The 12507-nt window shown below is 42.3% G+C and overlaps 1 protein-coding gene across 1 annotated transcript in view; it reads left to right on the forward strand.

The window, feature by feature from the left end:
* Positions 1-11811, forward strand: part of edl (ETS-domain lacking) — a 138001-nt gene extending 126190 nt beyond the window's left edge. The window contains exon 3 of the mRNA XM_067143795.2: positions 10961-11811. Within this exon, the coding sequence (XP_066999896.1) occupies positions 10961-11184 (224 nt within the window). The 3' untranslated portion in view covers positions 11185-11811. The remainder of the gene's footprint in view (positions 1-10960) is intronic.
* The last annotated feature ends 696 nt before the right edge of the window (positions 11812-12507 follow it).

Raw genomic sequence — 12507 nt, forward strand, 5'->3', positions numbered from 1 at the left:
CATTTGGAAACCACCGAAACGAAATAACAATAGTGAAGGGACAGGGATGGGAACTACCTACACAAATCCTTAATGGCTGGCAACCAGGTATTAATTAATTGATAGCCAGTGTCCCTGTTGAATAGGATTTCTACGTATGTCCACAGCTTCCCGTATATTCTTGGACCTGTAGTGTCTAGTGTGGATCTTGGAACATGACATCACGACCCGACGATAGAGTGTGCTCAGCTATTGCTGGTATGTCTGGCTGGTTGAGACGAATATTACGTTCATGTTCCTTGATACGGGAACCAATGGACCGGCATGTTTGGCTGATGTATACCTTACCGCAAGTACAGGGAATTTCGTATACCTCAGGATGTAAAAGTGGGGACAATTTGTCCTTGGTTTTACTCAGATTGTGAGCAATTTTAGCTGGCTACCAGCCATTTAGGAATTACGTAGATAGTTCCCTTCCTTGTCCCTTCACTATTGTTATTTCGTTTCGGTGTTTTCCAAATCCGTACGTTCCTCATGGCCAGATGTTTCATTCCAGGCTTGTGTCTATGCCATACACCTGTCAATACGTTACGTACACATGTTATGTGACTCTCCTAGACTGATTCTGATGGTTCTGTGAGCTTCCGCTTCGAACGCTAGCGCTGTGCCACGTCCGGGGAGCCATCTGGTGACGAATGAACGTACCATTTCCACTTCTATTATAAAGTCTGAATTTCAACAGGTCATTGTTTAAGCAGCCTTTCTCGTGGACAGTCGAGATTTTCTTCTGATGACGCAGAGTACAGTTCTCTGCGAAACGTAAAGAATTTCACCGTATTTTCTTGACACGGCATACGTCCAAAAGCCTATACCGTATCATGTCTATGTATGTGAGTATTCGACTCCCTGTGTTTCCCCATTTTGCTTATTCTATACCCATATCTTAATCTCTTTTTTATTTTTTTATTTTTTATTTTTTAATGTTAATAAACCTTATTCGTTTTGACTGACCTCTGCTCTACGTATTTGTCTCTCTGGTTGCCTTTTACACTTTGTTTCTCTAGTCCATGAGGCTCAGATTCAGCTACTGGCAGTTTCTAGCCAGTTTCGACCGATCCAGAGTAAATAGGTAGGTGTTGTACATGTTGTATAATACTTAGATGGACATCCTATGATAACTAAATTAGGCAAAATCTTTCAGGTGAACCATTTCAAATATCTGGATGGTCTTATTCAGCCCTCTGGTTTAAACCGCGGAGAAAAAAAAAAAAGGATTTCCAAATTACAGAAAGCTTATAGGATCACTTGGAACAGGTGCAATAAAAAAATCAATATCTCGGAAAGCAAAACTTCGACACTCTAATACAGTAATGAAACCTGAAGCGTTATATGCTTCAGAAACCTTAATCATTGGTGGCGGGTCTCTGACCAAAGACATAGAGAAACAGGAAAGAAAAATTTTAAGAAAAGTTTTTTGCCCAGTTTATATAGAGGGAATATGGAGGAAAAATCATCCCAGGAAATATACTGCCATTCTGAAAAAAATATCTCACATTTTTCGGTAAAGATGATTGAAATTTTATGGACACATTATCAGAATGAACTGTAACAGCGTAACTAAAAGAATTCTCAACCTGGCCCTTTCATCTAAAACCAAGAGTAGCTGGCTTCGTGAAATTGAAACAGATCTCCAAAAAATCAACATCTCGGAAGACATTGTACAGGACAGATGTAAATTCAGAACCAAAATCGACAATCACCAGTTTGAAGACAAACCCAACACCAGAGCCACTATAACTTGGACAGAAGAAAGAAGGACGCAGCTCAGTGAGAAGATGTAGAGATCTGGGGAGGAGAAGAAGGCCAACAAATCAGCTAAGCTGGTTCAGTCGAGCTCTTAACTAGGGTATAATGACGTAAAAAGAATAATGTAGTGAGTGAAATGGAATCAACGTAACAAACCTAATGTAGTGAGCTCGCAGTTGTGCTCAACGTCAGTTTGGAAGGAAGAAGTGAGTTCTCGGAAGAAATTATCCTTACATCGATCTCTGTTTAAACCGACTTTTGTTTCTAATGGTTTAAGGTCGTATCAACACCAAGGTATTCAGCGACGCAAGAATAGGAAACGGCTAGGATTAGTAAAATAACGTCCGTGGCCTTATTTAAGCTAAGCCTCACCATTTGCCTGATGTGAAAATACGAAACCACGCAACCTCATCTTCTTGGCTGCCAACGCGACGGTGGAATTGAAACCCATCATCTCTCGAATGCAAGTTGGTAATTACGCAGCCAACTCCGCTCGGTAGATCGACTTTCTTGTACAGGAGTGAAAGCTGGGTTGACTACTTTATTACAATTTGCTTTACGTCGCACCGACACAGATAGCGTCTTATGGCGACGAAGAGATAGGGAAGGGCTAGGAGTAGGAAGGAAGCGCCCGTGGCTCGATTAAGGTACATTCCCAGTATATGCCTGGTGTGAAACTGGGAAACCACTGGAAAATCATCTTGAGTGCTGCCGACAGTGGATCTCGAACCAACTATCTCCCGAATATAAGCTAACAGCTTCGTGATCGAAACCGCGCAGCCACTCACCCGGTGGGCGGACTCAGGGTATCTTATTCAAAAGTTGGAAATACCAGACGTGAAATGAGCGAGGATGATTGCTGATGCAAAGAGATGGGAACAATGGCAAGAGGTACTCGGAAGGAGGAATTAACTCGATGGATGCGTATAAAACGGCTTCGGTCGTGGTGTCGTATGAGACGGAACCTAGGTTACCTAGGAGAGTAATGGGCAGACGTAAACCAAAAACATTATTAAGAATTACAGACCGGGCGAGTTGGCCGTGCGGTTAGGAGCGCGCGGCTGTGAGCTCCCATCCGGGTGATAATGGATTCAAACCCCACTGTCGGCAGCCCTGAAGATGGTTTTCCGTTGTTTCCCATTTTCACACCAGGCAAATGCTGGGGCTGTACCTTAATTAAGGCCACGGCCGTTTCCTTCCCATTCCTAGGCCTTTCCTGTCCCATCCTCGCCATAGGACCTATCTGTGACGGTGCGATGTAAAGCTAGCAAAAAAAAAAAAAAAAAGAATTACTGTGTAAAGTAAGAGAAGTCTCGTTCTTCCATCAAGATATTCCGTGGTTTGAAAAGTTTTACTCCGTTTCATCCCTCATTCCCGGAATTATCGTTTTAAATACTGATCTTTGTTATGCCTCTCTGCCGTTGACACTTCTTCTACGTCTCTGTATACCTCCCTTAGCCATAAAGGTCGGATTTTCCACTTTTCCTGCAACCAGGTAGACAGATTTTTTTTTTTTTTTTTTGCTATTTGTTTTACGTCGCACCGACACAGATAGGTCTTACAGCGACGATGGGACAGGAAAGGCCTAGGAATGAGAAGGAGGCGGCCGTGGCCGTAATTAAGGTACAGCCCCAGCATTTGCCTGGTTGAAAATGGGAAACCACGGAAAGCCATCTTCAGGGCTGCCGACAGTGGGGTTCGAACCCACTATCTCCCGAATACTGGACACTGGCCGCACTTAAGCGACTGCAGCTATCGAGCTCGGTGGTTGACAGATTGACAGCTCCGCAGTTGATCTCACGAGGTTTAATGAAACATTATCCAGTGATCATTCCAAGATGTAAATGAAATGCTTGAAAGAATCGGGAATGTAACCCGGGGTTTCCGGGTAACATAGTCATGCTACCACTAGACCACGGAATGTTGAACATAGGAACTTCACAATATCTTCATTAACACTCAGGGGAACAGAAAGTTGAGAGCGTGAAATTCTAGCAATGAAAGAAAACAAGCGAAAGGCTTCTAGCCAGGAAACAGCGTCCGTAGCATTCATTCATTGGCGACGCTAAAGTAGCCAAAACCAGACCAGTCGTTAAAGTTATACTACCAGAGGAGAGTAAACATTATTTGCAGGGGAATCACCGGATGCTGAGGGCAGTTCCGATTCTGCGAATGAGCAGTAAGTTGAAAATGACCACATTTAGCTGGAAAATATTACAGAAACACAGTTTAATCTCAAAAACGTTCTTCGGATGTGGTCGTAACTGAGTTCCGTTATGACGCCTGTCCATAATGGTCCTCTGAGGAATAGAAATAAAGTTCTGCTCTAGTGGGCGGAAGTACTATTGATTGTTCTTTTTTTGGAATATGAGGTAAAACTCAAGTTTCATTACCTCAGTGACAGGTATTATATTTTGCAAAAAGGGATTAGGAAAATCCCAGGACACAAGGCAGGTAGGGCAGACATTTGTTGCACGGTCTGTAAATGCAAACGTGTCTTAAAGGTAATTCGTCTCAATTCGCGCCCCTAGACTGCCTTAAACTGTAGACGTCTTTCATTCTAGACGTGAACTGAGTCTCAGTGTGACGTGGCGGCTGTCGGGAAAGGCAAGTCTGGGATTTCAAACAAGAACCACATTGACCCCTTCAGAATAGGCTTCTTGTAACACGGGCCACGTGGCCTAGAGACAACATGTGCCGCTCCCCGGCTTGCTCTTCTTCAGGACTCGTTACGAAATGTTGCATAAGGAAGTTAGGTCTGGGTGTTCAAAACAGCAACATCACGGCCAACTACCTCGGGGTCTATCATTAAACTGAGAGGAAATGCAATGTCCTCTCAACTTCTCCTCCCTCTTCGAGAGCAATCATTGAATTCCAAGAATGGTAACATTTGGAAAATAAACATAATTTTCTAGCTAAGAATCACGGAGCCTGAACGGTCCCTGAAGACTTCTTCTTTTACACTGGTGTCACAGAGAAACCAGGGATCCAAGTTACATAGAATTAGCTCCTGAAGCCTAGTGTAAAAGGAAGAGTCTTTCTCTACTCGCCAAGCACACTGTAGACTACTCATGCCAGTTCCTATGTGATCTCTCGTTCTCTCGTTGTCAACTCCTGTTTCTTTATCACCCAACAGTATTATATTTGCGGAATTTGTGTTTCATTTTTCTTTACCTTGTATACTTTTCCTTCCTTTTATCCAGCTTAGATCTAATGATTATTGCATTGCAGTACAGGTGTTGGTTGTGCACTAAATTAACATTTATTGTTTTGGCTCACTAAATGTTCAAAAGGCAAAGCAAATCCATCCCCGTACAAGCCATGAAAGCTTCGTTTATAGCGTTAATCTTTAAGATGAAAAGCAAGCCGGCATAAGCACCGCTCTAGCGACAAGAACGACTTTGGATGTTCGTAAATAGGTATGCGACCAATCAGATGCCTTTTGGATATAGAGTGGAGGTAAAGAGTCTCTATGTGCGTGGCTGTAGGCGAAGGCGCTGTTGTGTCATATAATTATGTGGGTTTTGCATATGTAGTTGCTTTTGAACCACAATGTAGAGGCTTTGGGAACATGCTACAAGTGAAGTGCAGAGCGACGTTCTTGAAGACAGCATTGTAACTGCACCATGAACTAGTAGAAATATTGACGATGTCGACAAATAATTAGTAAAGTATAAATTTGCCAACGTCGCTGCTGGTGTGGAGCATCGGCTTGTACCTCTGGTATGGACTACTTCGTCCTTTTATTGATCTGTCTCCGTTTCATTTTTAGCTGATGACAACATGAAAGTAACTGAGGTATGAGTGGCACTAGTAGATAGTGTGATGGCGAACAAGCTCTTTGCATGTCACTCATAATACAAAGTGAGCCAGTGGTTAATGTTTCAATCGTCCAGGATAAACTTTAAGGTATTTAAATACTTTCCTGCAGTATCTAAAAGAACTAAAATTATAGTACGGAAAAATAAAAAAAATAGCCTTTGCATTACTATAAGTATACCCGGACGCGGACGTAAAAATATAGGAGGATTACTAATTATAGTAAGGGTATGCGATCATATCCATCTCTGTTTAGACCGTGTTTACTGTACCTTATATCTTTGGTATGGGCTATTTAGTCCTTGCATTGATCCGTCTCTGTTTCATTTTTAGCCGGTAACAACATTAAAGTAACTGACGTATGAGTGACACTAGTACAGTACATAGTGTGAAAGTGTCTCTTGTAAGGTTTGTTCGAATATACATTTCAGTGGATTTGGTAAACTGATATGTGGTAACACACTCGGTAAGAAAGTGCTCATTTTCTTAGTAATCCTCTTCAGTAAAGCCGAGACTTTCTAAAACAGCCGATGGTGGCACTGTCAGGGATCTACCAGCCTCCAAGCTGAGGACTCAACATCCTGTTTAATATAAGGGCCCCATTCACGTTGAGAGCTGTGGTGATCCTAGTATCGATACATCTGAGTTGTGTACCAAGTAGCAATTCAACACACGGATACACACTGAGAGCGAATCGTGCGATCGGTTTACAGTAGTTCAAAACGCTAGACCGAAATGTTGCCTCTCCAATTGGTTTTTGAACCAGTTGCAATACCATTACGCTATCATACGTCTAAAAAGAAAGTGAAAAAAAAGGAGCGAAGCTCAGAATACTGTAATACCAATAGTTTGGTTCATACCTTTCATCAGAGGATGCTACACTGTTCCATGGAGCTCCATCTTATTTCAGTTCTCTGCGGAAAGCACTATGATATTTTTTTTTGTACCTAACAAAACTACTACCCGCATAATTTACATTCTTGAACAAGGTCTGTTATTGCTGTTTCACGAAGTTGTCTGTTTAAATAATATTTCTATTTAAAATCCCACAAACACTGATATCATTGTACACATTTAAAAACTCTTCCCAAAATCCCAATCTGCAGACCTGATTTAATTAGTTAGAGATTGACACATACCGTACACATTGAAGCATGCATAAATACGTATCAGTTGCATGCTGGAGGTACCAACGATTCACGACAGTCATAGAGACAACGATCCAAGCTGATACTGATATATCGATACCGAGATAGTATCGTTCTACCGATTTAAGTTAACATCATGTATGGGGACCTTGAGGCTATAACAAGAGAAATGTGTAGAGGAGAATTCACTCAAGATGTCTTTCAGTAACACTTTTCCTATGGTATACAGTTATATATACTGCACACATTATAGAATGTAATGCATTAATTCTACATACCCTCTGTAAAAACCGTCTCTATCTACCTGAATTCGTGGCGTGGACTGTGGCCTCTTACCTTCACATTAACTATTGTCTCCTTGGTACCCCACTGCTTCTCTTCTCCTCAACGGCCATTTTGACTACTGTACTCTCTTCTTCTTCTTCTTCTTCTTCTTCTTTATCGGTTTACCCTCCAGGATTGGCTGTTTCCTCGGACTCAGCGAGGGATCCCACCTCTACCGCCTCAAGGGCAGTGTCCTGGAGCTTCACACTCTGGGTCGGGGGATACAACTTTGGAGGATGACAAGTACCTCGCCCAGGTGGCCTCACCTGCTATGCTGAACAGGGCCCTTGCGGGGGGATGGGAAGATTGGAAGGGATGGACAAGGAAGAGGGTAAGAAGCGGCCGTGAACTTAAGTTAGGTACCATCCCAGCATTTACCTGGAGGAGAAGTGGGGAAAATACTGAAAACCAATTTCAGGATGGCTAAGGTGGGAATCGAACCCAACTCTACTCAGCAGACCTCCCGAGGCTGAGTGGAACCCGTTCCAGCCCTCGTACCACTTTTATAATTTCGTGCCAGAGCCGGGAATCGAACTCGGGCCTCCGGGGGTGGCAACTAATCATGCTAACCACTACACCACAGAGGCGGACCTGTACTCTCTTAGCTAGCCTATAATCCAGCGTATGCCTTCACTACAGTCAGCTTGTTCGTGTGCATGAGTTCGTTCACGTGAGTCTATTTCAGCCTAAAAATAAGTGTGTGGACCGAGCGATTTGGCCATGCGGTTAGGGTCACGTAGCTGTGAGCTTGCATTCGGGAGATAGTGGGTTCGAACTCCACTGTCGGCAACCCTGAAGACGGTTTTCCGAGGTTTCCTATTTTCGCATCAGACGAATGGTCGCGCTGCAAATGCCACGGTCGCTTCCTTCCCACTCCTTTTCTTTTCCTATCCCATCGTTACCATAAGTCATATCTGTGTCGGTGCGACGTAAAGCAAAATTGTACAAAAGAGTGTGTGGACCTAAATGAAGCGACGAATAAACTGTTTTGGTTTGCATTCGGGAGAGAACTTCGAGCCCCACTTTGCGACGAGCATCCTCTTCCTGTGCACCTGTGAAGACAACACACGTGTCTGAGATCTGGCTCATGCACGCCTAAATAGATCAATTTTTCTGCTCCACTGAAGGTATCAAAGGTATATTGAGATCTGGGGTTGACAGGTAACACAGGAAGCAGCACAAAGCGCGTGAATATTGTGACGGGGAACAGCGCCAACAAAGAACTTCCGACACTCCGTTCTTTTCACAATACCATTTTAATATTTCCCTTGAATCCACCGGAACGAAATTCAGTTTGTCCAGATAATTCCCAAATGGCACGTACCGTATGTATGTACCTTCCTATTACCTGCATTTCAATCTCTGAGGCAACTGAGTGCATGAAGTTGTTTTAAAATTCAGTGGAAGTCCTTCTTCTTTGCTTGTAAAATGGCCGTAGATCAGGCACGTGTCATGCTGATTGCCGTTGTTACCAGTAGCAGCACTGATTTCTTTTTCTAAAGTTGAATGTTTAATTAATGCATTAAGAACTAAAAGAGAAGTATAAAATAACAGTATTATTACGTAAAGACTACATACCTTTACCTACCTCTTCACAGCCAGGATAAGTCTATTTTCCATCTGTTACATCAGCAGTTAAGCTTAATAATTAGTATGCGCCACAAGAAATGACGATCGGAGGGGAGAGGGTTAGATATTTTGGATTACTTTTTGATACACGTTATCTTTTTCTTCTTTACCTTTCTTCCAAACTGACTGGGATCGGCAACTTTACGTACTTTGCCATAAAATAGCCTGCTTTGACTTGAAATAACGATTCATTCTGTAAGGGAATTCAAATTCAGTATAGGAAAGCAAAGTACAAGAAGCCAAATTAATACGAAACAGAAAATACTAAAATCTGTTTTAAGATATTACTCTGCGTTTCTAATGTACCAGTGCCTAGCTTTCCAAATTTGATTTTCGTCGCACAGACACAAGGTCTTATGGCGACGATAGGATAGGAAAGGACTAGAGTGGGAAGAAAGCGGCCGTGGCCTTAATTAAGGTACAGCCCTAGCATTTGCCTGGTACGTAAATGGGAGACCACGGAAAACCATCTTCAGGGCTGCCGACAATGAGGTTCGAGCCCACTATTTTCCGATGCAAGCTCACAGTTCCGCGCCCCTAACCGCGCCCCTAACCGCACGGCGAACTCGCCCGCTGTGCCTAACTTTCTCATCTAAGCCGTGTTATATGAATCTTGCGTCCGCACGACTGCCAAAAATGTTGCTAGTTAATATTTTGCGTATACGCTCATACTACTGTATGAGACCATACGTACCTTATTCTTCTCGGGTTAGAAAAAATGCTCGAAAAACACCTCTGAGGAGGTGAAGGGGTCTTCCGACTCCTGTATATCCTTCTTCCAGCCTCACTCCTTTCCTTAGACTGGAGAAAGTGAGAAACGCACGCCACAGGACAGTCGAGTGAACCGTGTCACGGCTAATCCTTTTCGAGTAAGATTTTTCGTGTATTTTTTGCCAATAAATGTCAATGTGATTCGTGGGTTTGCTTTTATGCATAAAGAGATTGAAGCTTCTTCTGTAAGGGAGTCCCGTTTTTGATAAAACCTTCAAATATACAAAGTGCACAGGCTGGTCAGAAACAACGTAAACCGGGCATATGAGCGTTAGAGTGTTGGTCATCCTGATAAATAATTTTAAAAAATAATTCGATATCTCGTCCACCTATGTGGTATAATGTTTAGGTCCGGGTTCGATACCCTGCTCTGCCACGAAATTTGAAAAGTGATACGAGGGCTGGAACGTGATCCACTGAACCTCGGGAGGCCAACTGAGTAGAGGGGGTTCCATTCCCAGCTCAGCAATCCTCGAAGTGGTTTTCCGTGGTTTCCCATTTCTCCAGGCAAATCCAGGGATGATATCTAACTTAAGGTCACGGCCGATTCCTTCCTTCTTCCGTGCCTTTCCCTCCCCCATAAGACCCTTGTTCAGCATAGCAGGTGAGGCTGCCTTGGCGAGGTACTGGTCCTCTCCCCATTTGTCTCCCTCAACCAAATGTCTCGCGTTACAGGACACTGCCCTTGAGACGATAGAGATGGAATCCCTCGCTGAGTCCGAGAGAAAACCGACCCTGGAGGGTAAATTGATTAAATAATAAAATAATAATAATCATAAATAATACTAATAACAATAATAATAATAACATTCGATATCTTGCACCATTGTCATTTCATCAGCTGCTGAAGTCAGTAAATCAGATCGCTTCGCGGGCAAATTCAAAAGAATAATAAGTGATAACTACATGCATTTATCATTCGCGCTATAGATATGTTGTACACGATTTCAACTCTCATTGAGACTGTCACCAATCAGCCTTGCGACCCCAAAAGCAGTGGATTCTACACTAATCTCGGTCATCCTAGACTATTTACTATTAAGGCTGTCTCATTGGAGGCTGAACGTGGACTTAAATGGTATCCAGATCGTCAGAATACGTCTCAGAGACATATAAACAATAGATTCGACATTAATATAGGTTATTTTCCATTACTTTTACATATTATCTTCTCCCATTCCCAACCCCAGCCAACCATTTATCTGTAATTTTACTCGTAGATGATGGAGGGCAAAAACAGCTGAAATTTGGGACATAACATTGCAAATTCGTCCATTAGTTGTAAACGGCGAAATATATCAAAATCAAAAGTATCCTTTGCGTGATTCGGGATTTCACATTATATCAGCTCAATCGGCCCAGTAGCTTTCGAGCCTATCCGTAACAAACAGAGAGACAGCCACTGTCTCATTTTTTAAATTAATAGTGTGTGTATATATGTGTGTATGGATGTATGTATGAGTAATTCATTTTCACTATTTCAGATCCCCGTTGCTGGTCACGTGAGGATGTAGCAGCATGGCTCAGACACATGGCAGCTCTTCACCATCTGCCCCATGTTCCTGCTGAACGTTTTCTCATGAACGGCAAGGCACTCTGTTTGATGAGCATGGACATGTTTTTGGGCCGTGTCCCACTAGGAGGAAAGCTGCTATATAAGGACTTCCAGCTACGACTCGGCCAGGCCATGTACAACAATGGGAGCTAACCTCATTGATATCAGCAACTCTACCTGTATATATAATTATGTCTACCTTATATTGATACCTCTTCCACCGTAAGAAGGAGACGTCAGTAACAATGCTCCATATTCTATTGATATATTATATTGATGGTCTTACTCTAAAGAGAATCAGGTGACATTAACATTATTTCGAGAACAACTGAAAATTTTGGCACATTCCTACAATGCATTTACTCACAGTATGAATCCAATGTATGGCTTAGTTGAAGGATGTACTTACGTTTTACATATAACAAAGCTTGTGGAGCACTTTGCTAACTGTAAGATAATGTTTGATTGTAATTATTTTAATGATTAATGTATTAAATTAAAATATTGAACTTCATTATTTCACTCTCATAATTTATTATTCGACTTAAAACGGTAAGAAATTGTGCAGCACTGATGAGTAGATAATATGCATTAAAATGCCCATATTTATCGTTATTGAAAGAGTTACGGTATGTAAGGATATTGTACTTCTACCAGTGCAAACCATAATACCATTATTTACTGATAAAATAAAAATGAAACAGTTCATAGTATTACTGAACTATGTTCTGTAATGTCACTGACAATTGTATTCTTCCGTCACAATACCTTACGTTAATCTGAATTAGCCTGGTCATCTTCCCTCAGTCCCTCAAAGGGTATTATGCACTGGTGGGACGACCAAATATTTAAAAATAAGAGAAGAGGAAAGGGGGGGGGGTAAAGAGCTATTTTCATTCATTAGCATCGTATTACAAAATTTATGCTACAAAAGAATATCTCTGGCACAAGAAGGAACGTGTGTCAAGATTTCGTTCGGTTTCACAAAGTCCTTTGTCTGGCTCCATGTCTAAATTGTTAGCGTGCTGGCCTTCGGTCCAAGGGGTCCCATGTTCGATTCCTGGCCGGGTCGGGGATTTCACCCTTAATGGGTAAATTCCTGTGGCTCGGGGGCTGGGTGTTTGTGTCGTCTTCAACATTATAATTTATCTTGTTAGGACCCCATCCTCACAGACGTGCAGGTCGCCTATAGGGAGACAAATTGAAAGACCCCCGTTTAAAGAAAAAGCCTCTTGGTTCATTTTAGTGTAAGACCACCCATATTAAAATGTAAGTTTTGTGTTACCAGACCGTGTATTCTTGATGTGAGGTTATTTGTTGAGTGTCTAGACTGAACGGCACATTTTGGCTCCTGAGATGACTTCGGTCTTGAGAATGAATTCTAACGCTAAGTGCTGTCACCAGTTTGCTTCACTGGTATGGCCTTTTGTTGTAGTATTCCTCCTATTGACCACCAGAATATTGAGTAGCTTATAA

Source organism: Anabrus simplex, chromosome 1 (assembly GCF_040414725.1).
Source record: "Anabrus simplex isolate iqAnaSimp1 chromosome 1, ASM4041472v1, whole genome shotgun sequence".
NCBI classification, from domain to species: Eukaryota; Metazoa; Arthropoda; class Insecta; order Orthoptera; family Tettigoniidae; genus Anabrus; species Anabrus simplex.